The following is a 25,920-nucleotide window of genomic DNA, read 5'->3' on the forward strand; positions in this document are numbered from 1 at the left end:
ACATTTTATTTTATTTTTGAGACAGAGTCTTGCTCTGTCACCCAGGCTGGAGTGCAGTGGCACAATCTCGGCTCACTGCAACCTCTGCCTCCCAGGTTTGAGCAATGTTCGCGTCTCAGTCTCCTGAGTAGCTGAGATTACAGGTACCTGCCACCACGTCCGGCTAGCTTTTGCATTTTTAGTAGAGACAGGTTTCGCCACGTTGGCCAGGCTGGTCTCGAACTCCTATCCTCAAGCTATCCACCCATCTAGGCCTCCCGAAGTGCTGGGATTACAGGTGTGAGGCACCGCAACTGGCCCGATGAAACATTTTTAAAAAGGAAAATGGATATGGTGGTAATGAAAGGAATGGTAAAATTTAGATTGAGTTACTCAGTGCAAAACAATCCCTTGTGCTCTCCTTGTCTGCAGACCTACAACTGTATATAAATATGCAGACACTATTTTCCCTTATCTTAAAAACGTCCACTAGGCACTACAGATCTCTCCATGGATATTATTTCCCACCTTCTTTACACTGCCGAACTTCTCTAAAGAGTGACCTACACCTTTCTTGCATTTCTACAGCATCCAGTCTTTTCTGTTTTCTTTTCTTTTCTTTTTTTTTTTGAGACAGAGTCTCACTCTGTCGCCCAGGCTGGAGTGCAGTGGCGTGATCTTGGCTCGCTGCAAGCTCCGCCTCCCGGGGTCATGCCATTCTCCTGCCTCAGCCTCCCGAGCAACTGGGACTACAGGCGCCCACCACCACGCCCGCCTAAGTTTTTATATTTTTTAGTAGAGATGTGGTTTCACCGTGTTAGCCAGGATGGTCTCGATCTCCTGACCTCATGAGCATCCAGTCCTTTCTTAACCCACAGCAATCTGATAGCTAAAAAACACTCCTGAGGGTCACCAATGACTTTCTATTCACTAAATTTTCTTGGCTTTCTGCAGGGCTTGTCCCCTGGAAACTTTCTGCCCTTGAGCCTTCTCACCTGTGTCTTCTCTGACATTGTCCTCACCCTTACATCTCTGAGTCTTCCTCATTGCTCCCAGTGGGAACCTTCTTCCTCCTCCTGGTCCCTACATATGACTATTCCTCGTGGTCCAATTCTTTAGCATTCTAGTATTGAGAATGAACAATGTGTAACACACATCCCAGTGGATCTCAACAAACCATGGTTGAGAATTGCTGAGGACTAAACAAAGTGTTAACTCTTTATCTATCCCAAACTCACCATGGCCTTGGCCTAACTGCTTTCTAGCCTTCTTACAAACACCACGTTGACCTACACAAGCCCTTGACCTCTAGCTACCTAGAGGAGCCTGCTTACTAGCCTTACAAATGTCGTGTGTATCTCATGTTCATGACTAATGGCAGTGCAGAAACACAAGTAGAACCAGAGCCCCGCCATGGAATAAATCACTTAAACAATTCCAGCCGGGCGCGGTGGCTCATGCCTGTAATCCCAGCACTTTGGGTGTCTGAGGCGGGTGGATCACGAGGTTAAGAGATGGAGACCATCCTGGCCAACATGACAAGACCTCATCTCTACTAAAAATACAAAAATTAGCTGGGCGTGGTGGCGCCCGTGCCTATAGTCCCAGCTGCTCTGGAGGCTGAGGCGGGAGAATCACTTGAACCCGGGAGGTGGAGGTTGCAGTGAGCCGAGATCACGCCACTACACTCCAGCCTGGCTACAGAGCAAGACTCCGTCTCAAACAAACAAACAAACAACAACAACAAAAAATAAATAAATTCCCACCCAGTTGGGCTGAGTGTGGCAGCTCACTCCTGTAATCCTAGCACCTGGGGATGACGAGGTGGGTGGATCACCTGAGGTCAGGAGGTCAAGACCAGCCTGGCCAACATGGCAAACCCCCTCTCTGCTAAAAATAAAAAAAGTTAGTTGGGCATGGTGGTACACGTCTGTAGTCCCAGCTACTCGGGAGGCTGACACAGGAGAATCACCTGAACCCGGGAGGCAGAGGTTGCAGTGAGCCGAGATCGAGCCATTGCACTTCAGCCTGGGTGACAGAGTGAGACAGTGAGACTCTGTCTCAAAAGAAAGAAAAAAAAACGAATTTCCATTGTGTCTAGCATAATATACTGCACAAATTATTTGTATTTAAATGACTGCTTTCTAAATAGTATTACAGCCATCGAGTTTATAGAGTTGTTCTCTTTGGTAATTTTTTTGGTAACCTTTGCAGCATAAAATAATTTGTGATAAACCATGGCTTTTTAATTGAAGTAATGCAAGAAAAACTCCATCTCCTGTAATGAGTTACAATCAAAGTGATTCTGGAAAAAATGGATATTTCATTGCAATTTAGCCTACAGAAATAGGGAAAGAGTTGGAAAGAAACTAGTGTAGACTTAATCATTGTACATTAAAGTTTGTCCCCTTGGGATTCAAAACAAATCACTTGGAAAGAAAAATGATAGATAAGAAGTGGGAAGTCGTGGGCCTGATTCAAGACCGCGTTGAAAGCCGTGTTCTTAGGAGAAATTCATGTTTTGAAATAATTATTAATACAATTATTTGTCTTATTTGCTAATTGGTATGATTTTTATAAAGGAAATGAAAGTTAGCCTAAATAGAAGGTACCGACATATGGCAAGAGCCCCTCACTTTCCAGGTCCTCTCCTTCCCTACCTTTGAGAGTGAGGGAGTCTTACAGCAAATGAAAAATCAAAGTTCGGTTTTGATGGCCAGAAGTAAGAAGGCACTTCCTCTGTTTTATAGGTACTCCATTCTGAGGAATATTAGGATCTACTACCACTCTCCTAGGAAGCCAGGAATGGGTGCCTTGAGGCTCTGGCACCTCAAGTTACAGTAGAGGGGGTAGGGTCGGTATTGGGGTGGGCGGGGAAAGGGTACAATAATAAGAGGAGGAGGAAACAAGACAGAGGGGACGTCATGTGTCCATCTGAGATGCTCTCCATATGCACTGACAGGCACCCCGATGGAGACAGGCAAGAAACATTTTGAACCTTTTTCTAGACTCTTGGTGATGGACTCTAGGTTTGAATGGGTACTTTCTGCTAACATATGCACACCTTTCCAGATGTTGTGGCAAATTACAGCGAGAAAGTCACTGGGACACTGAATGACAGTGTCATCACCACGACATAGGATCCAATTCAATATGTATTTACCTAGTACGTACCATGCACCAAGCAGTGAGAATCTAACCCAGAGAGGAAAAAATAATCATTGAGCCTTTGCAGCACTAAAGAGATGCTGTTAGATCAGATCTACACATCACAAGACTCAAGGCCATTACTCTCCTGGGCACAACGGCAGTGTTACATGTGTCTGTGATTATTTGGTGAATGCTTGTCAGGCTCTAAGCTGTGTTCGAGCAGAAAGTGATGTCTCTTTTTTTCATCTTCACCATTGTGTCTCAGGGCTAAGCATAGTTTCTAGCACTTGGCAGGCATCCAATAGATACTGTTGTCTGAATGAATGTTACAGATGCATTAGCGCTTTGTGAACGGTATTAGCCCATTTTACTGGTGAGGAAACAGTCGCAGAATACCCAAGATCACACACAAATAACGGTCTTTAATACTAACAGCCCCTAAATAATAATCCTGCGGGAGCGAGGATTCCAAAAACGCTCAGTTGAATCCACAGTTCGGGCTCTTCTACCATGTCGGGCTCCTTCCCCTGGGTTGGAAGGGCTCAGGCTCGGGGGAGACAGACAGGAGCCCCTGTGCTGGGTAAGTACCGGTGTCTGCGGAGGAGGCACGAACCAGATGAGGCGAGGCGGGCAAAGGTCGTGTCCCCCTCAACTCCGCTAAAATCCCGCCCACCGAGAGGAAGAATAATTATGAGTGAATGGGTTTGCGCGTCCTGGTGAGAATCCAAAATCGAGAGGAAGGTGGAAAGAGCCAGGACGCGCTGGGAGGGGATGAAGCTGATAGGAGAAGAAAGGACTGGGAAGAGGAGGGGTGTTCGCGGTTCTTTCTTGCGTCGTGTCTGCTGCGATGAGACACGATCCTGGGTCCTAACTGCAGGTGTCAAGGAGATTCAGTAAATGACACTTGGCAGCCCCGGAGGGTTCGTTCACCTGCACAGGTGGGGCGTCACCGTGGCCTAATCAAATAACTTCTCCCCAATTTGAGGTGAGGCGGGGGAGATAACTATTTTTGTGGGAAAGCGGTTTAGTAAATAAGGTATATTGGGGCTCTGGAGAGAATTGCAATGCCACCACCGTGGCTATGATCTCCATCAGGCACCATTTCAACACGTCTCCAAATCAACCATCCCTACAACAGGATTTATTTTCCAATGAGCGAAATCCCCGCCCGCCAACTCCAAGGCTCTTGGATGCGAGCTCTGTGGGAAACAGCAGCGACGAGCAGAGGCTATTTTGGGTGTGGGAACGAGGAGGGAGGAGGGGCGGCGCCGCCAGGCTGGGCGCGGGTGCGCGGGGAAAGCCTCCAGCTCGGGCTGCCACGGCAACCGCGTCCAGGCAACGCGCCCGGAAGCGGCTCGGGCGGCGCGCGGCGGCTCGCGCCCCCCGGGAGCCGCGAACCCTGCCGGGCCGCGCGCCGGGCCAGGCGGCAGGCGCGCGCTGATTGGACGGCGCTCCCCGCGGCGCGGGCCCGCAGCCGGGCGCCCTGCTCAGCCAGCGCCAGCGGCCGCCGCACCCAACCGCGCCGGTGAGGATATGGGCAGCCGTGGCGCGCCCGCCCCGCGCGCCGGTGAGTGCCGCGCCCCGGGAACCCCGACCGGGCGGCCTCCGGGGCTGGGCGGCGGGAGCTCCCTGGGACGGCCAGTGACCTTGGGGCAGCCGCTCAGGAGATAGGCGTAGGGGAGAGAGAACTGCGCGTGGCCCATGTGACATGCTGCGGGCGAGAGGGTTAACTGCATGTGACGCGAAGGGCTGAAGTTGGGCACAGAGCGCAACTGGCGTTGCATTTTCGCGGGGGCTGCATGCTAGCGAACCAACCGACGCCCGAGGGACTGTTTGGGGGTGCTGGGGTGGTGCACGGATTGCCAGGGGTAAAGGCGAGTCAGCCGAGCCACGACTCAGAGTGAGTGACCTTGGGCAGGTTAACCATATGCTCTTCCGCCTCTTCGCTTTTTCTCATCTTTCAAAGGAGGGGCTAGGGGGTCTTTGCAGTTCCAGAATGCTGTTGTGCCATCCTACTGCGAGCTGAGAAAGAGCCCTAAAGTACGGTTCTGCAGGTACCGGAGATGCAAAGCTTGACCATGTTTATTCTAGGAGGGGTTTCCGTTAATTGGCTCCTAAAGTGGCAAGAAATGTTATCATTGTCTGGAAGATTATGGAGCAAGCAGTCGGTGGTCCGGAGAACGGCTTCTTAAGATGCACAGGTTAAAACCTCTTAGGTGCCCTAAAGACATGAACAAAATCAGGATTAATGCTCCTAAGTTCTTCTTTCCTGTAGTTAATCTAATAGGAAACTTTGTATTTGAACAGGTAAAATCAAAACCCAATCGTGGCAGGCAGCAGCAAATTAAGTGAGTCATTTCTTCAATGTGCACGAGGTTTATGTGTGTGTGTGCGCGTGTGTGTGTGCGTGTGTGCGCGTGCGCTCTCGTCCTCAGCTTGAAGTCTGTGTACGGCAGTGTTAGAAATTATTTCATAGGAGTAACCAGAAATAACGCTAGAATGATTCGAATCCACAAAAGTGCAGCTCTCTCAGAAGCAGGGGCAAAGATTTGCAACTTGCTTTTAAAATAAGAGTTAGGTTTGTAGAGAATAAATATTGAGAACCATTCCCAGGTTTGCACACTGTATCTGTCTTGTGTGCCCTGTCGCTGAACGTGTGTGTGTGTGTGTGTGTGTTGGGGGGCGGGGGGATTCCGTGGCACTTATCCTATTTTTAGCATTGACTGGTACTAAAAAAGACACTTAGGCCCCCTTCCATATCCACTGTCTATAAACTTCCCTCTTCCACGGAGCGGAATGGAGGAAGTACCCTCTCACAGGTATCCCTGGTTGCCCCTTCTGACTTTCTACTTAAAGGCTGCCCTTGATTTTCATTCGAATCTGATTTCATCTGTATAAGAATGTGGGCTGGGAAGACACAGTTTCCAATGTTAATGAATAAGCTTCTGCAAGCTTGTTTACCTGAGGGCTTAATAACCTCTAATGTGTTACATGTTAGAAATCTGATAGCATGTGGACAGAACAATCCTGAGTGCCCAGGGATTCAGCCACGAAGCCCTACCAACCCTTTAATGAACCACACCACATGGTGCTTGGAACCCTCCTTAGTGCATTATTCAGCCTCGTCTCTCTGCAGGCCACTGGGCTGTGTCACTCCGACCTGGCTTTCAATGTCTTGTTTCTTCTATCCTGCAGCCACACTCTTGCATTTTCATTTTTTCTGTAGCTGAGCCCACCTTCTCTCCTGAGCGCCAGAGCCTGAGTGAACAACTTCCCGCAGAAGAGCCTTCTCTAGTGTCCTCTGCCTCTCACCAGAGTAGGGAGGCTCTTCCACTTGCTCCTTAGTGCTGCCTGCAAACCAGTGCACCATCACCAACCAAGTCTTTCGGAAGGTAGTGCTGTCTGCTTATGCCCCTACCCTCCTTATCTTCTGGTCCCATGCTTCCCAAACCTCAGGGCTCCTCAGAATCACCTGGGACATGTTGAAAAACTTGGTCTTTGGACTCCCTCAGATATACCAAATTAGAATCATTGGGGGCTGGGGTAGGGTGAGGGAGTAAGACCTAAAAATCCCTGTTTTAAAAACAAACCCCAAAAGGAGGAACAGCAGGAGAGGATGAAGAGAAGACAGAACTCTCTGGGCAGTTCTGATGTACACCCAGGTACAGTGGGGATCTCTTCACTTAATGCTACAAAAAAGTGATAAACAAACAAAAAACGTGAGCAGCCAGCTTCATTCTCTTCTCTGTTTGTCTTTTACCAGGGACTTTGGGGTTTGTGTTGAAGCTCTCTTAATTCTTTGACCTTGAAGTTCCTCAACATCTATTCCTAGAGCCTCAGTTTCCACTTTGCTTCAGCTAACATCTTGGACTTGTTCAGTCTTGAGCAAGACGGAACCTTCGAGATCTTGAACTTGGACTTCAGCCTATTTAGCTGATGCTACCCACATACTGCTCTGGATTTTAACCATCGCCGAGGACCCTGATCCCTTAAGCACTTGCTGTTCCAATCCTTCAGCCCATCTGTGACTCTGTTTCTCCACTTGGGGCATGTAGGTTGCTAGCCATTTCTGTTCTGTCTGGGATCCCAGAATCCTTTGTTTCAATGTGTTGGGCTTCTCATATTCCAGTCCTCAATCCAAAATCACCCCCCTTACTTGCTTATTCTTCTCCCAGCCTGCCACATTATCCAGGAGGAAGTCACAAAGACTTTTGGACAGGTTCCATTGAAAATTTATGCTGGCTCTAATTTCACCAGATAAATTCCCACTTTACCTTCCTCAAGACCCCCAAGTGTCTTTCTCTTCCTCTCTTTGTCCTTCTTTATTTCCTCTTTCTCAAAGGAAGAAAATGTCTACAAGTCCCTTCCCCAAGGTTAATCCACATGCACTCCACACTCTTCATTCTCTGGTCTCGATTCCTTCCTTCTCACCTCTTTTGGGAACTGGCTGCATTTGTTGTTCCTCTTCTCCCGTGTCTTTGGTCCTTCCCTACTCCGCCCCAGCCCTTACTCCCCATAAGAAATTATGGTAGGGTCCTCGCTCTGTCCAATAGAATTTTCTGTGGTGAGAAAAATATTTTATATCTGCACTGTCTCATAGGGTGGTCACTATCCACATGTGGCTCTTCAGCACACGAAATGTGGCTAGTGTGACTGAGAACCAAGTTTTCCATTTTAGTAAATTGTGAACTAATTTAAATCCAATTGAGGTAGTCAGATAGGGCCAATGGCTCTCGTATGGGGCAGCACTGTTCTTGACCCTGCTACTCTGTTGAACTGTCCTCAGGTTGTCTTCTTTGTCCACTAACCTATTCTGGTTTCACCCTCATCTTTGTTGAAACTGCTTCCTTGGAGGGCTCTGGCTTAGGTGTCCTGGCTGCAGATCTGAGGCCTTTGCCCTGTCCTTCTTCTCCTTGGTCCCTGCCCTGCGTCTCCTGGCAGCGGTCAGCCCTTTGTGCCTCTCTCTCTCCCTGTCTCCATGACACTGGTTGTCCAGGCCTACTCAAACCTCATTTGTTTCCTTTTTCTTCCTGGCCTGTAGACACAGGGATGCTGTGAGATCCTGTCCTTGGTCTTTCTTTTCCTTTTCCTCTTCCCTTCTCCCTGCCCCAGCCTCCCCTCTGAGCCCGCAGTTGTATTTAAAGAGCACTGGGCGCCCTCGCCCACTTGTACTACTTCCTCTAATCCTTACTCCAACTCTGTGAGGGAGAGACTCTGATTACTCCTGTTATGTAGGTGCAGAAATTGAAGTCGAGGGAGATTTGAATAACTTAAAGAAAACACTGCTTTCAAGGAGCAGATCTGGGAAAGAGACTCCACCAGTCTGACCTTAGAGCCCCACTTTTAACCCTGTTTACTCAGGGCCCCCAGGTACCTTCAAATCTATATTTTGGGCCCTGAGCTGTCTCCCACTTTTCACTCAGAATGTAATACTCAGAAGCCTGGCTGCTTTGTCTCTACCTTGTCATCCTGGCTTCTGTAATAATTTTTCCCCTTTTTAAACCTTTTACTTTGAATAATTCAAATTTATAGAAAAGTTACAATAATTGGCCAGGTACAGTGGCTCACGCCTGTAATCCCAGCACTTTGGGAGGTCAAGGTGGGTGGATCACCTGAGGTCAGGAGTTCCAGACCAGCCTGGCTAACGTATAGTGAAACCCCGTCTCTACTGAAAAAATACAAAAATTAGTTGGGCATGGTAGCGAGTGCCTCTAATCCCAGCTACTCAGGAGGCTGAGGCAGGAGAATTGCTTGAACCCAGGAGGTGGAGGTTGCAGTGAGCTGAGGTCGTGCCACTGCACTCCAGCCTGGGCGACAGAGCAAGACTCCGTCTCTAAAAAAAGAAAGAAAGAAAAGTCGTAATAATTAAAATAATTCCCAACATACCTTTCAACCAAATTCTCTAAATATTAATTTTTAACATGCTTGCTTTACCTTTCTCACTCTGTCATATTCTCTCGTTCTCTGTCTCTGTGTCTGTGTGTCTATGTGCTTATGCACACACATATGTACACACACACACACACATACATACATATGTTGTCATTTTCCCTGAACCATTTTAGAGTAAGTTGTAGACATGGTACACCTTTGTCCTCCTAAACACTCAAGTGTATATTTCCTTTTAAAAAGGACATTTTCTTGTATAAGTGCCAAAATCGAAAAATTAGCATTGAGAGCTATTATCTAATCAACAGGCCTTATTCATGTGTCATCTGTTGACCTAATAGTGTCCTTCATAGCAAAAGAGGAGAAAAAAAGATCTTTATTGTTTTGTTTTGTTTTTGAGACAGAGTCTTGCTTGGTTGCCCAGGCTGGAGCGTAATGGCACGATCTCAGCTCACTGCAGCCTCCACCTCCCCGGTTCAAGCAATTCTCCTGCCTCAGCCTCTGGAGTAGCTGGGATTACAGGCATCTGCCATCATGCATGGCTAACTTTTGTAATTTTGTAGAGATGGGGTTTCACCATGTTGGCCAGGTCTGACCTCAGGTGATACGCCCACCTCGGCCTTCCAAAGTGCTGGGATTATGGGCATGAGCCGCCGCACCTGGCCAAAAAAATCTTTAAAAAAAAAATATGTTTTCTGGTCCAGGATCCAATCCAGGATCTGTGTTACATTCGTTGTCATGCCTATTTCCTCTAATCTGGGACAATTTCCCAGTCATTCTGTCTCTCGTGAACCTTGACACGTTTGAAGTGTGCAGTCCAGTTATGTAGTAGAATGCCCTGTAGCTTGGCCTTGTCTGATGTTTCTCATGAGTAGTGGAGTGTATCCTTCTCAGCGCATTCCTTGATGACATTAGTGCCGTCATCCTCTTCTCTGTAACCAGAGCTTGAACACCTGGGGTTATTCTGACTTTCTGTTGCTTGCCTTCCCATATCCAGCCGGTCATTGGGTCAAGTTGAGGTGTTCCCTGCACAATCTCCCTCCATTCGTGCCTTCCTTTCTGCTCCTACCGTCTCTCTCCTGTTTGGGGCAGTTGTGGAGTGAAGGCCTGTGCACACTGGCCTCAATTGACTGTTCCAGCCTAATCAGCCACTGCTTAGCAACAGGAACCCAAGGGTCCCATAGTCCTCAGCAATCGGTATTTCCTCTGCTTTGCCCCCTCTCCACCCCTTCTCATGCTGCTCTGAATTCACATCATTTACCCCTTTGAATATCAGACTCAAATGCCTGTTCCTCAAATGCTTTTCCTGATGGCCCAGTTCAAACTGATCCTGCCTTCTGCCCAGTGGCACTGGCCAGCCCCTCCGTTCTTGCACAGTGGCTTGCTAATGTTATTTCCCTGCAGAATGGAAGTTCCTGCAGTGCGGGGGCTGTGTCTTGTTCAGCACTGTAAAGGCTCAATGAATATTTGTTGACTGGACTAAATTATTTGATGAAATCATTAAGCAAGTACACAGAACCACCATGGAGCTGTCTGCTAGCACGTGGTATGCGATGGTGGATGTGAGACCCATGCCTTACCCGAAGAGTCAGGTGGGTGTTGGCTCAAAATAGGATCTTTTTAGTAAAACGGTGGATAATTTGAGAAGGCATTTTCATGTTGTAAGTGGGAAAAATGATTCTTCCCTGATGACATCTTAACGTCGTGTGTATGTGTCAAGACAAAGAAAGAGCATATTTGATTTTTTTTAAAAAAGAGTAGAGAAACTAACATAGCATATTAAAAATGGCCCATCTAGTTCTTCACACGCCAAATGAGCAGCTGAATGTGAGAGGAGTAGTTTCTCCAGCTCCCTTCCTCCCTGGGAGCCCTGGAGCCACCTGCCTCCTCTGTCTGCTCTGCTGTCCTTCAGCACTGCCTCCCCACCTTACTCATTGTTTCTCTCCTCCCATATTTCACTCTTTCTGTCTGTTCCTCTTTCTTAATTCTTCTACTGTTCTCCCTCTCCCTATTGACTGTTTTATTTTATTTTTTGACTTATTGGATGTGGTTTTATGTTCCATGAATTTTTCCATATAAAAGCAGGTGATTTTTGCAAAAAGAGAAAACTCAATTGGTGCGTTTATGCCTTGGTGGTCTTTTGTTGACTCCCTTCCATGCTCAGTGGTTCTTGTTATTTTAAAAATGTAGTTATCAGTGATAATAAAATGGTTTATCGGAAGGAACATAATTACCTCTTTCTGGTACACCAGGAAAATTACTAGGAATGTGCTGGTTGATAAATATCAAGAAGCCTAAAATTTTCAGTTGCTGCCAAGGGAACATTGGTACTTGAGGTTGAAAATCAGATTTCAGTGTGGTGAAAACTCAGATTTCCGGGTGGCGAGCTGCTGAGCTTACTGGGAACTTCAGTCTTCCTCCCTGAAGGTGTCTGCATTTGCTGACCGGCGGTCACCCCGTGCCCCACTTCAGAACGCGTTTGTGGAGATGACATTCTCTCTGGATGAAGCAACTACAGAAGTGCAGGCAAGAGATTCTGCTGCCGTCGCTGAGTGTGGCTTAAATAAAAAGCATGTTTATGTGGGAGAGAATGTGTGGGGGTTGCTTTTGCATTATGGAATTCTTAAAATTGTTGAACCGGGAAGATGTTATTCAGAAACCCCTGGTGCCTTCAGCTTGTTTTTTGTTTATTTCAGGTTTCTTTTTTCCCCCATTTTTAATTATCTCTGGAAAAACTCAAGAGTCCTCCTCTGCTCCTAAAATAGTTATAAAATTAATGTGCTGTACTCAGGTTGTTACTCCACGTAAAAGAGTAGAAGACTCCCATGTTAAGCAGCGAAGTCCAGCCTCCTCTCTCTGAGTGTGAGAAAAAGGGCATAGACTGGAGACTGGATCTTATGAGCCTAAATTCTTAGCTTTTCAGCCAGCGATTCATAGAGGGTAGAACCAAAAGTCACCACTGGCGTTCTGTCTGTACGAGGGTACACAGAATCATGACTTCCCCTCCTAGTTTAGTAGGTAGAGAGTTTACATGGGCTTTTAATAATATATTTTCTCTTCTAGCTGTTGCACTTGGCAGATTTCTTTTTTAACATTTGGTTATGTGTCTTTTCTAATGCTAGAAGAAAAGTTGCCAAATATTGCTGTTGATTATAATAAAACAACCTAAAAGTAATGACTTCTTTTTTGGTGTGAGTGTCCGGGCATGCTGCAGGGTGACCGGTGACCTCTAGCCTCCCGCCGAGCTCACAGCGTGAGTGTCCGGGCACATTGCGGGGTGACCTCCAGCCTCCCGCCGAGCTCACAGCTGGAAGGGCACCTTCAGTCAGCAATCGATATGTCATTTGGGTAGAGCAACTCAATAATGAAAACAGTGGATCTTCCCAAATTAGAAAAACAGAAAGGCGAATGAACGAATATGTATGAGTGTCCTGTGAAGAGGCGCTGTGCTAGGCTTTGTGGAGATTACAGGTTCTTGTAGGATGTGGTTCCCGCTGCCCTACAGCAGCTCAGCTGGGGAGACATAATCCATGAAAAGTTCAAATAACAATAGAAGATTTAAATAGCATTTCAAAATAGCTGTTATTAATAGAGGAGAACAAAAACCAATCTGTTTTTGCAAGGGTTCTCCTAAAAATGTTAACATCATTCTAAGCTGTGGAGAGTGGATTGAAGCAACATCAGTGACCAGTCATTGGGTTCTAGGGGTCTGTCTGTAAATCTGTCTGGACCTGACAGAGGCCGTGTGTGCATTGCAGATTGACCGCCTCCCCTCAATTATGCAGAAATCTCTGCACTGGCTGGAAGAGCACTGTTAATGGTTTCAGCATTCTAAAGTTCACCTTTGTGGGTCCGAAACACATCACCCCTCTCCCTTCTACCTCCAACAGAATTCCCTTTATGAATGTGATAGAATGGAAGGGAAAGAGTGCAAGTCTTGCTAAGTGGACTGAAGGTCATTTTCACAAAGGGCATTGAAAGTATCTGCTCTGGGACCCCGTGGAGGGACTTGCACTTTTCCTGGAACCTCAAGTTTTTGGAATACTGTGCTGGCGTCACTCCAGAACCACTGGACCTGTACAACATGCTGATTCCCTGATGCACAGGCGATCCAGGCTTCAGTCCCAGCTTTGATGAGAGCACCAGCCTCAAGCCTTGTTCTGTGCCCACAAGGAAACGAAAGTAAAAATTGATAGCAAACTTACTTTAACTAAACCATAGTCTTTGCAGCCCAGAATCAGGCTTGTTTCCTGGTTTTGATTGCTGTAAATGAACGATTTATGCTTTTTATTGTTATTGTCGTTCACTGGTTCATTCTTTTCTTCAAGAAGGTTTTATTTACATTTGTGTCATTGTGAAAATAGCACACTTGTTGAAGTATTTTGAAAATTAGGAAAAGCAGAATAAAAATGTACCCAGTGCCACTATTTACATTTCGATTTATTTCTTTCCACTGTTTTACAAGATATGACTATACTAATACTTCTAGTGCTAGAATCCTTGCCTCACCCTCTCCAAGATGGTTGTAGGATTTCTGGATTGCTGAGATGATGTACAGTTGCAAAAATGTCAAGATGTGTCAGGTAAGCTACATCTGCTGTTGGCCTAAGGACAGATGTTTTGGTGTGAGGATGCCCAGTGTCTTAGAGACCGTGTAAGTCCTTGATGACGTACCCAAATTTCCCTAGATCGGCCTCACAGCCATAATGCCATGTGCATTCCTCAATATGCTAGCCCAATATATTTCTCCCAAGGACGGCTCAGCTATTCTAAAAAATTCTGATCAGGAGTGGGGAGAGGTGAGCTGCCTATGAAGGAGACAGAGTGTGCTTATTTGCACTGTTTTCATTTCCTTTGCACATAATTTGGAGGCACTTCCCCAACTGGGACAGTGTGGTTAATTTGTGGAAAGCTCCTGCTACTAGCATTGGTCCTTCCTTTGGCCTTGTCAATCTTGATACATTGGCTTGGGAAATTAGGCATCCTGACCTCAGTTGCACAGCCCTCTTCCTCCTTTTACCAAAGCACATGATTTAGCCAGATACCAACTATCCACACCACAGAGATCATTCCAGCAATGTGGCATGGGGAAAGTTGGTAGGAGGATAAGTGAAGGGAGGGGAGGGGGAAACAGCGTTAAAGGTAGCCTTGAGACCATGGAGGCATCTAGGCATGGAGGGAGGAGGCCTCAGATACAGGAGAGAAGGCAGGCAGATAATTGGTGGCCTGAGCACTCAGCAGGGCAATGGTTACCTTGTCCTTGACTTTGAGTCTCCTACCTCATCCATCTTTGCTGGCCCATGGTCAAGCAGTCTTCTCACTGTGGGGAGAAAGTGAAGGGGGAGGAGCAAGAGGAGCAGGATATGGTAGTGGTGGCAGTGGTAGTGGTGGTGGATAACTTCAACATTTGCAGGGTTGGCTGGGTGTGGTGGCTCAGGCCTGTAATCCCAGCGCTTTGGGAATCCTAGATGAGTGGATCATGTGAGGTCAGGCGTTTGAGACCAGCGTGGACTACATGGTGAAATCGCGTCTCTACTAAAAATACAAAAATTAACTGGGTGTAGTGGTGGGCACCTGTAATCCCAGGTACTCGGGAGGCTGAGGCACAAGAATCACTTGAACCCGGGAGGTGGATGTTGCAGTGGGCGGAGATTGCGCCACTGCACTCCAGCCTGGGCCACAGAGCAAGACTCTGCCTGAAAGAAAAAAAAAAATTGCAGCGTCCTTTAAACTCATGAGTCAAAATGTTTGCACCATCTAAATTGTGGTGCCTTGGAGCAAAGCTCTGGTTCCCAGGCCCTGGTTATAGTTCTAAATAATGTGTACTATTGTGCATTGTAGGATGTTTAGTGAGAGAGAGAGAGAGAGAGAGAGAGAGAGAGAGAACTATAAATCCACCTTGGTGGGTTTTGTGTTTTTTCTTTTTTACCTTAGCATTATAGCAAGGACATAAATACATAAATATATTCTTAGCGTTTTTTTGTTTTTTAGTTTTTTTAGAGACAATATCTAGCTAGCTCTGTTACCCAAGCTGGAGTGCAGTGTCACGCAGCCTTGATCTCCTGGGCTCAAGCAATCCTCTTGCCTTAGGCTCCTGAGTATCTTGGACTACAGGTGTTTACCACGATGCCTGGCTAATTTATTTTTTATTGTTATTTTCTTGTAGAGACAAGGCATTGCTATGTTGCACAGGCTGGTCTTGAACTCCTGGCCTGAAGCGATCATCCTACTTCAGCCTCTCAAAATGTTGGGATTACAGGCATGTAATCCACATGCCTGGCCAGCTATTGATATTCTTTTGAGTGGATGTGCTGTGTTCTAACCACTCTTCTATTGTTGGGCATTTAACCAATAGCCATTTATAGAAATATTATCATCTAGTCAAGATCACATAGTATTAGGTATGGATAAAATGCTTTAAGAGTAGAGATTTCATGGGGATTAGTTAGTTTGCCATGGAATTCCAATTTCATGGTCCTAGAATGTATAGGGCAAGAGTGAGTTCTGTACATCCCCTGGAGTGTCCAACAATTTAACTCCCCTTTGAACTCTTGGTTTACATATTTTTTTAAGTAGGGGCAGGAAGAAGTAATTTCTTTCTTTTAAATTGACACAGTGAAAAATTAAGAAGTAAAAGATACATTTAGTCAAAGCTCCCAGTGTTCTATCTGTTCCTGTCTATTTTTCACTTAGAGAGAAATATGACCCTGACTTGGTATTTGTCATTTCCACATTCATCTTTAGATGTTACAGATTTGGCGTATTACTTGGCATAATTTAAACCTTTATAAAATGACATTGTGTAGTGTTCATATCCTTCTTCAGCTTACTTTTTTCACTTAATATATTTGTGAGATTCATTCACATTGGGGCTTGTAATTATAATTCATCGTTTTCTCTTTCTTTCCTTTTATTTATTTATTTTTTTGAGACAAAATCTCACTCTGTTGCTCAGGCTGGAATGCAGTGGCGAGATCACTGCTCACTGCAGCCTTGACCTCCCCAAGCTCAGGTGATCCTCCCACTTCACCCCCTTAGTAGCTGGGACAATAGGTGTGTGCCACCACACCCAGCTATTTTTTTTTTTTTAATGGAGATGGGGTTGCCATGTTGCCCAGGCCCACTCCTGGGCTCAAGCCATCTGCCGCCTCGGCCTCCCAAAGGGCTGGGATTACAGGCCTGAGCCACTGCACCTAGCTGCTAATTCATTTATTTTCAATCCTATTTGTTCTTTCATTGCATGAATATGTCACAGTTTATTCCTCCATTTGCCTAATGATGGGCGTTCATTCCCACCTCCTCATTTTTTTGCTATTAGAAACAATGCTACCTTGAGTATTCTTGCAAATGTCTCCTTAAGAACACATTTGGAAAGTTTTTTGAGGATTCGTTAGTAGTAGAATTATTAGGTCATTAGGTTTGTGCATCTTCAGCTTTACTAGATATTGAACACTGCTTTCTAAAGTGGTAGTATCAATTCACACTCCCATCTGGCGTTCCTGTTGTTCCATATATATTCTTGTCAATACTTGATCTTATCAGACTTGATTTTTTGGCAGGCTGATGTGATGAAATGGTATCTCTGGGGGATTTTATCTCTTATGGCAAATTAGATTTATTTTATAGTTTGCTTCCATTGGCCAGAACAGAACCAAAGTTACATATATTAAAAACAACAACAACAACAACAAAACTTGTTCAAGTGCTTATCCTTCAATATTCTTTTAAGATTTGCCAAGCAAGACAGCCATTTGGAAATCTATTTAGACTTAAAACTTAGATTATAAAATAAATATTCTATTTCCAGTGAACAGAATTACACCCTGTGTAATTTGGTATTAGAACCTCAGCTGACTCCAACTGCCTACTGAGTACAGGTGACTGTCACTTGGCTGGATGTTGTATTCTCTTGGTTAGAAGCAAGTCACAGGTCCCACCCACACTCAAAGGGAGAGGACCATGCAAGGTGTTAATACAAAGAGACAAGGATGGTGTCGGCGGCGGGGGGCACCTTATGAGTCTGTCCACCACAGCAGGGACCATTTTTGATCATCATGTTTCAGCATCATGGGTTCCAGTGTCATGGGTTTAGATCAGCATTGTTAGGGTGATCAGAGACTATCCGGAGGCTGGCTTACCCAGCCTGGTTCCCATTGGAAGTGAAATTCCAACGTATTAATTCACATCGAGAAAAGTAGCTGGCAGATAGACTTAGGCTGTGTTTGCCAATTCCTGTGTACTCTCCTTTTATGCACAGCTTTATGGAAAGCTAAAAGATGTGGTTGGTGAGTATGGACTCAGGGCAAGGAGTGAATAGGATTATCTTTATGCTAATGTCATTGGACCATGAGAGCCTAATGCATCCCCCTCTATTATAGAACTTTTCCTGCTGCCCTGGATTCTTAGGTCCTTGGAAACACCAATAATTTTTTGTTTGTTTGTTTGTTTTTTGAGATACAGTCTCACTCTATCCAGACCAGGCTAGAAGGCAATGGTGTGATCTGGGCTTACTGCAACCTCTGTCTCCTGGATTCAAGTGATTCTTCCGCCTGAGCCTCCCGAGTAGCTGGGATAACAGGTGTGGACCATCACGCTCTGCTAATTTTTGTATTTTCAGTAGAGATGCGGTTTCATCCTGTTGGCCAGGCTGGTCTTGAACTCCTGACCTCAAATGATCCATCCTCTTCGGCCTCCCAAAGTGCTGGCATTACAGGCATGAGCCACCACGTCTGGTCACCAATACGTTTTGTCTCTTCAAACTCTGCTTTTAGTAGACATGCTGTGTATACCATCCTCCTTTCTGGTTGCACATTCATGCTTGAGCCAGAATATAATTCAATTGATTATATTCAACAGCATGAAATTAATTCAATTCAGTTATCTCTCCTGGACATTCACGCACCCAGCAAACATTTACTGATCAGCTCTGATGTGCCAGGTGCTTGGGTTATAGCTGTGGACAATACAGCTCCTCGTGGAGCATGCAGCATAAAGCCGAAGATGGATATTGAACTAGTAAGATGAGTGCTTGCTGATTTCAGTAGTGAGTGTCAGCAGTGTCTTGGATCGTTTTTATAAATCAGCTGTTCCCATCTCTTTCTGATTCTTCAGATTTCATTGTCAGAGTCCCATCTTAACTTGGATTTTGCAGTCTTCCCCATTGACTTTCTACACTACCTGCATCATTTTGTAGAGCAAAGCAAAGGAAAATAAGATACCAAAAAGCTGAACTAATCCATGATTATAAATGCTATTTCAGTGAAAATGTCCATCATTAAGAGGCTGGCTAACAATTATGGTAGATCCATTCAGTGGACCATCATGCAGGCATTAAAGACGGTGATGTAGGCTGAGCATAGTGGCTCACACCTGTAATTCCAGCACTTCGGGAGGCCAAGGTGGGAGGATTACTTGAGGCTGGGAGTTTGAGGCCAGCCTGGGCAATATAGTAAGACCTCATCCCTGTAAAAAAATTGAAAAATTAGCCAGATACGGTGTTATGGGCCTGTGCTCCCACCTACTGTGGAGGCTGAGGCAGGAGGATTGCTTGAGCCTAGGAGTTGGAGGCTGCAGTGAGCTATGACCAAGCCACTGTACTCTAGCCTGGGTGACAGAATGAGACCCTGTCTCACACACAAAAAAATTTAATGGTGATGTATGTCTTTATATATTGACATGGAATCATGCTTATGATGTAGTGTCAATTCGTAAATGCAGCATACACATAGTTTATGAAGTATTATATATTTATTTATTTTGAAACTGGATCTCACTGTGTCACCCGAGCTGGAGTACAGTGGCATGATCTCAGGTCACTGCAGCTTCCAACTTACCAGGCTCAGGTGGTCCTCCTACCTTAGCCTCCTAAGTAGCTGGGACTGCAGGCATACACCAAGATGCCTGCCTAATTTTTGCATTTTTTATAGGGATAGGGGTTTGCTATGTTGCCCAGGCTAGTCTTGAACTCCTGGGCTCAAGTGATCCTCTTCCCTTGGCCTCCCAAAGTGCTGGGATCATAGGCATGAGCCTCCACTCCTGGCTGAAAGTTTTATTTTAAAAATCAGATAGGTATTCTTTTTTTTTTTTTTTTTTTGAGACGGAGTCTCGCTCTGTTGCCCGGGCTGGAGTGCAGTGGCCAGATCTCAGCTCACTGCAAGCTCCGCCTCCGGGTTTACGCCATTTTCCTGCCTCAGCCTCCCGTGTAGCTGGGACTACAGGCGCCTGCCACCTCGCCCGGCTAATTTTTTGTATGTTTAGTACAGACGGGGTTTCACAGTGTTAGCCAGGATGATCTTGATCTCCTGACCTCGTGATCCGCCCGTCTCGGCCTCCCAAAGTGCTAGGATTACAGGCTTGAGCCACCACGCCCGGCCCAGATAGGTATTCTATCAGATGTGCATAAAGGGACATTAGCCAGGGAAGGGAAAGGAACCAACCCTTACTGGAAGCTTATCCAGTGCCCTAAGGCCAGACACTGTTTTGGATATTCCATAGCCTCCTGTGGCTAATGCCTGGTGATGCAGAGGCTGAGGTCTTAGGTTCAAATCTCTGCTCTACTTCTCCTTAGCCACGTGATGTTGGGCCAGTTGCTGAACATTTCATAGTCTGTTTCCTCTGGTTCAATATTGATAATAAGAGTAATCCTTTACAAACAATTGTGATGATGAATTAAACTAATGCACATAAATGTGCTTCGTGAGTACCTGACCTTCACGAGTAAGCAGTTACTCCTTACATTATGTGTGAGCAGCTGTTAGTTATGTGACCCCCAACCCAACCAACTCAAGTGGGCCAGCTGAGATTGTACAGATAGTGGGGAAGCCAGGATTCAAGCAAGAGCTTTTCTGATCCTACCAGCATGTTTTCTGTGAGAGAAAATTATGTTGGACTGTAGTTGTGTAAAGGGAGAGTGAGAGAAAGAGGGATGAGAGAGACAGTAGAAGAAGGAAAACAGGCAGGAAAAATGGAAAGTGAAGAGAAAGGGCAAAGGAAAATGAAGAGGAATCAATGGCAGGGAAAGCAAAAAAAAAAATTGTAAGAGAGGAGGGAGGGAGAAGGTAAGGGAGAAGAGCTGGAAGAGGGTAGGGAGGGAGGCAAGAGGAGAGAGAGGAATGAGAAGCCCTGGGTGAATCTGCACGCCTCTCCTGCTACTCCAGCCAGATCCCATCTCTGGGCTGCCTGAATTCCCATTCTAGTCACCAGGGCCTTGGGCCTGCATGCTCCACTGTGCTTCCCCATCTCATCCGACTCCTGCCTGCCTGGGAGGCCCTTGCCTTCCACCATCCCACAATTTCCTATCACTCCTCAGGGTCTGCCGATCAAGTCCAAAGGCCTGAGGGTGCTGTTGGAGGTGAGTTAGAGAACAACTCCCAGCTGTCTTTCCAGACAAACCTTCCACTGTTCCCGCCCTCTATCCTTTCACTGTTTTTAGCTATAAGGAAATAGGGTTTTCTTTCACCATCATATTACAACTACTTTATTCATAAATGCTTTGCCTATTTTCTATTCCGATGGTTGGGCATAATGCATCAATCCTATATTTTAATAGTGAAATGAAAAATTAACTGTTTTTAGATGATTGATACTCAACTCTTTAGTAAAAATTGTTATTTTAATTTATTAAATTCATTTACCATTTTACATTAAAATGGTATGGCAGGTTTTTCTACTCAGTGTCACATTACTTATAAAACTATAATAATTGGCATTAATGTCTTCTTTTTCATTAAAATATTAAAATACTCATCTCTATGTATATCTACTTCCTTTTTTGTTTCTCTCTTTATGGAATCCTCATAATCACAAATAATGATTTTGATTTAGATAATAGCAGTTCACTTTAGTCTTCTGTGAACTCCTGAATTCTATTTATATATTGCATATTTGGGGCATTTGGATTGTTTTTCTTTTTTCTTTTTTTGAGACAAGGTCTTACTGTGTCACCCTGGCTAGAGTGCAGTGGTGCATTCGTGGCTCACTGCAGCCTTGACCTCCCAGGCTCAGGTGATTTTCCCACGTTAGCCTCTCAGGTAGCTGGGACTACAGGTGCATAACACCACGCCCAGCTAATGTTTTTTTTTTTTTTTTTTTTTTTTGTAGAGACGGGGTTTTGCTGTGTTGCCCAGGCTGGTCTCAAACTCCTAGGCTCAAGAAATCCTCCAACCTTAGCCTCCCAGGTGGGACTACAGGTGTGTGCCACCATACCTGGCTAATTTTTTTTTTGGGGATTTTTTGTAGAGATGGGATTTTGCCATGTTACCCAGGCTTGTCCCAAACTCCTGGGCTCACCCTAGCCTCCCAGGTAGCTGGGACTACGGGTGTGTGCCGCCACACCTGGCTAACTTTTTTTTTTTTTTTTTTTTTTGTAGAGATGGCGTTTCACCATGTTGCCCAGGCTGGTCTCAAAGTCCTGAGCTCAAGCGATCCACCCGCCTCAACCTCCCAAAGTGCTGGGATTACAGGCCACAGTGCCTGGCCCCAGATTTTATTTTTTCTTATTTTTTTTCCCATTCTTTTCTTGCTTTACCTACCTGTCCCTTCCCCCAACTTCTCCCAATTTCAAAACCGTATAAAGTGGAGATTGTTTCATATATTGTTTAATATAGTGGAATCACAGCACAATCAAAACAGCATGAAACCCAGACCCGTGTGATAAGGTTGTAGACAGACCTGTGGTATCAGTGATCAGATTTACAAACGTACAGGAGATGATAACCTCAGGCAGGTAAGCCAGAATTAACAACGGGAAGATCTGCAAACGATGCCTGGGAGGTTATTTAATCCTGTGACTTATTCATTATCAATCTTTATTCATCTGCAATATAGATCCCACGTTCTGGCAAAGATTCGTGATGCTAACAAACCAAGCGACCTGCCAGATATGCAGATCCTCACCAGATTCATAAAGGGCACCCATTCTGAATAATGTGTCTTGTGAGCTCATACCTTATGAAATTTCTTGTCATAGAGCTGCATAGCTCTTAGGAGGGTTTGCATCTGAAAAGCCATCTCCGATAATCAGTGGTGTGGCTTGACTTTCGTGGCTCTGTTCAGGTAGATGAAATGACCTTCAGAGAAGGGGATGCCAAAGTCTCCATTCTTTCAGATACTTACTGAGTGTCTAATATTTGGGATTCAGTCTTGGTAAATAATTATACTTTTTAACTAGACTGTATTGTCTTATATCTTTATTGCTTCAGTTTCTGATCTGGAAGTGCTGGTCATTCACTCAGTCATTAACAAACACATATGGATACTTCTAGGTCAGCCCTGTGTCTATTAAGATTTGAAACATGCCCATAAGGAGCGTGTCGTTTAGTAGGGGAGCTTGACTATTAAACAACTAAAAAGAATAGAGCATAATAAATAGTATATAAACAGATAAAGAGCTGGAGAAATGCAAAAGAGAGAACCATTTTATAGACTGGAGGGGCTGGTGAGGCCTTAAAGAGTGCATGAGTTTTCTAGGCTGGCAGGGTCGGGAAGGGCATTTCCCATAGAGCGCATGCAGAGGCGTGATGGCAGGAGAGTGCAGGACATATCCAGGGACGGTGGTGGATGGGGTGGCAGGGGGAGGGTTCCGGGTGACTGGAGCATGTGATCGTGGTAAGGAGTGGCCAAATATGAGGCTGGAAGAACAGGTTAGGCAGGCCAGAGCGTGTTCAGAAGAAAGGAAGTAGAGGTTGGAGTGTTGGAGAGAAGGTGTGGAACAATCTCTCCATCCCCTATTTTGGGAAAGCCGACTCATTCTCATCAGTTCTTCCTGACCTAGCTGCTACCCAGGAAAAATCAACCTCTCTCCTGTTTTCCCTCTCCATGTGTTTTTGTTCATAGGGTTAGCCACTTAACCCATTGTTTTTGTTTGTTTGTATTTGAGACAGAGTCTCCTTTGTTGCCCAGGCTGGAGTGCAGTGGCGCTATCATGGCTCACTGTAGCCTCAACCTCCCTGGGCTCAGGTGATCCTCCTGAGTAGCCTCCAGAGTAGCTGGGACTACAGGTGTGCATCAGTATGCCTGGCTAATTTTTGTATTTTTTGTAGAGATGGGGTTTCGCCATGTTGCCCAGCTGGCCTCGAACTCCTGGGCTTGAACTCCTGGGCTCAAGCAATCCTCCCACTTCGGTCTCCCAAAGTGCTGGGATTACAGGCATGAGCCACGACCCATTGTTTTCTGGTTGGTTTAGATGACTTCTCCTGAGGGAAGGGATTTTTGTTTTTCCTAGTTAGGTTACTTAATTAGCTAATAGATGACAAATACATGTTTCTTAAGTTAGGCTACTCTGTAGATTAATATCTCAACTGAGATGTCTTACAACTTTAAAACTGTAAAGATTCCGTGATTCTAAATAACAGCATTTCCCACACTGGCCTAATTTTATTTATGGTAGTCCCCCCTTATCAGTGGTTTCACTTTCCACATTATCCAAGGTCAACCATGGTCAAAAATGTTAAATAAAAAATTCTAGAAGTAAACAATTCATAAGTTTTACATTGTGTGCTGTTCTGAATAGTGTGATGAAATCTTGTGTGATCCTGCTCCCTCCTGCCCAGAATGGGAAGCATCCTCTTGTCCAGCATGTCCATACCATGTATACCCGGCCCTGTGAGTCACTTAATAGCCATCTCTGTTATCAGATTGATGGTTGGGGTATTGCAGTGCTTGTGACCAAGTAACCCTTATTTTACTTCATAATGGCCCCAAAGTGCAAGAGTACTGTGCCTAATTTATGCATTAAACTTAATCATGGGTATGTATGTGTAGGAAAAAGTAGTATATATAGGCTTCGGTTTCAGGCGTCCTCTGGGGGTCTTGGAATGTATCCCCTGCAGATAAGGGAGGGCTACTGTAGTCTATATGGCAGAAATTCTTCTCTTTGACACTGAAGAACTCTTTGGGCACCATAGCTTGTTTGGCATGAATGACTTCTTTTTCCTTAAATGTAATTTGTTTCAAGTTCTTTGTCTAAGAAAGTGAAATGTTCACATTTTGAAACTCCAAAAATAAAACACTAGAGAGATGATGCCAAAACAGTGATTTCAATCAGAAATGCTTTCTGAATCCATCATCTAAATGAGAATTAATTATGGAATCTGATCATGGTTAGTAGGCACTCATTGTTTTAAGGCAATTGATAGCAGTATTGAGGAACCTAAAAAAGTATTTTAAACATTCTCTAGTGTTTTTCGTATTTCTAATGAGTTGCGATGGCCAAATGTTCCTTATATGCAAGATGAAATATGAATGATTGTATCTTATTATAAAGTTTTCAAGTTCTAATGAAGAATATCATTCTTGTTCCCTTGGTGGATAGATATCTTCCCACAAATCAGATCACATTGATCATGTGCTATTTTATTTGAGATTAATTTAGAAATAAGTGCTCTTCATTTACGATGGAACAAGTAGTAAAAATTTTCTGAGATCAAATTTACTGAGGTAGTTTCCTGCAAATTTCTAGAGAAGTATAAGATTGAATAAGCCTATTAAAGACACTCTAGTTTCTGTTAAAGTGGTTTCTCAAGCTTGAGATGCAGATTTGAAGTGAGGAAACTTCAGGAAACTCCATTACACAGTCCCTGTTGATCTGTCTTGCAAGGCTTAGCTGTATTAATTTCAGAAGAGCTTTGATTTTGCTTGATTGCTTTTCTTCTTCGGAAACATATGCTGTTTATTTCATGTATATGATACAAGGCATTTAATAATATAACTGATCAGTGTTTCAACATAATTTATGATCCACTTAGCAGCTTAATAATAAGCTTTTGAGGTTAAGTTCTAGATATAAACTGTTAAATAATTTAGTGCTTATTTTTTCAACAGATGTGAATTATTAAAAAGAAAATGGCCCAACGGAGCACTGTACTTCCTTCTCGTGTCACCAAGGAAAGGTATAATTTATGGAAAATATGCATCTAAGGTATACTTTTCCTTTCCACTCATCCCATGGGGGCTGCTAGTGGGTGTGATAGTTATAAATGAAAGCTTGGGCTGTCACATTATCCAAGAATGGTTTTGTTCAAGGGCAAGAGAAACACTGTTGTGTCCTCTAGCTTTCAATTTATAGGATACTGTGGACCACTCAGTGACCCCAAGAAATAGAGATTTCACAGTAGTCCTGCGGTAGGTAGTCCTGTTTTGACAGTAGTCCTGTCGAGAGTGAAATATAACTCTGGGGACTTGAGGCTAACATCCCTGTTAAGCTTTTTAAATCAGAAGTTGCAGATTAGGGGCCTATCGGCCAAAATTGGCTCATGAAGTACATTGCTTGGCCCGCATGCTCTTGAATACGTTTTTTGGAGACAGGGTCTCACTCTGTTGCCCAGACTAGAGTGCAGTGGCACAGTCACAGCTCACTGCAGCCTGGACCTCCTGGGCTTAGGTGATCTCCCACCTAGCCTTCTGAGTAGCTGGGACTATAGGTATGTGCCACCATGCCCAGCTAATTTTTAAATAGTTTTTTATGGAGATAGGGTCTCCTTGTGTTGCCCAGGCTGATCTTGAACTCCTGGGCTCAAGCAATCCTGCCACCTCAGCCACCCAAAGTGTTGCAATTACAGGCGTGAGCCACGGCGCTGGCCTTAAATACTTTTAAAATGAATCGTTAACATTTTAAAATCAAGTGATTTCACAATCAAGTCTGAATTTGCTAGCTCTTCTTGAAGAATCAGATGATCTGGAAAAAGGGACCTGAAGTCCCTGATGGTTACTGATGGGTGCAGCAGAACTATGGCTCCCTTTAGCTGGGAAATGCCCTTTCCAGTTCTCCAAAGTCCCTAACACTCCCTATTGCCTCATAGGTAGTATGCTTCACTCATTTATGTCACCTGCCTGACCCATGTAGGCATTGAGTTTGTAGCCACTGTTTCAGAAAGGGAGGAGGAGGAGAGCATGTTAGGGACTTTG

The 25,920-nt window shown here is 44.9% G+C and overlaps 1 protein-coding gene across 2 annotated transcripts in view; it reads left to right on the plus strand.

Moving 5' to 3' along the window:
* The first annotated feature begins 4,566 nt into the window (after nucleotides 1-4,566).
* Nucleotides 4,567-25,920, plus strand: part of FAM81A (family with sequence similarity 81 member A) — an 89,021-nt gene continuing 67,667 nt past the window's right edge. Inside the window, exons 1-2 of one of the 2 annotated variants that reach the window (XM_073012199.1) lie at nucleotides 4,567-4,696; nucleotides 24,838-24,905. In XM_073012199.1, coding sequence (XP_072868300.1) covers nucleotides 24,859-24,905 — 47 coding nt within the window. In that variant the 5' untranslated portion in view covers nucleotides 4,567-4,696; nucleotides 24,838-24,858. Of the gene's footprint in view, nucleotides 4,697-24,837; nucleotides 24,935-25,920 lie in introns of both variants that reach the window. The other variant, XM_073012200.1, reaches the window with a different exon arrangement.

Source organism: Chlorocebus sabaeus, chromosome 26 (assembly GCF_047675955.1).
Source record: "Chlorocebus sabaeus isolate Y175 chromosome 26, mChlSab1.0.hap1, whole genome shotgun sequence".
Taxonomy (NCBI): domain Eukaryota; kingdom Metazoa; phylum Chordata; class Mammalia; order Primates; family Cercopithecidae; genus Chlorocebus; species Chlorocebus sabaeus.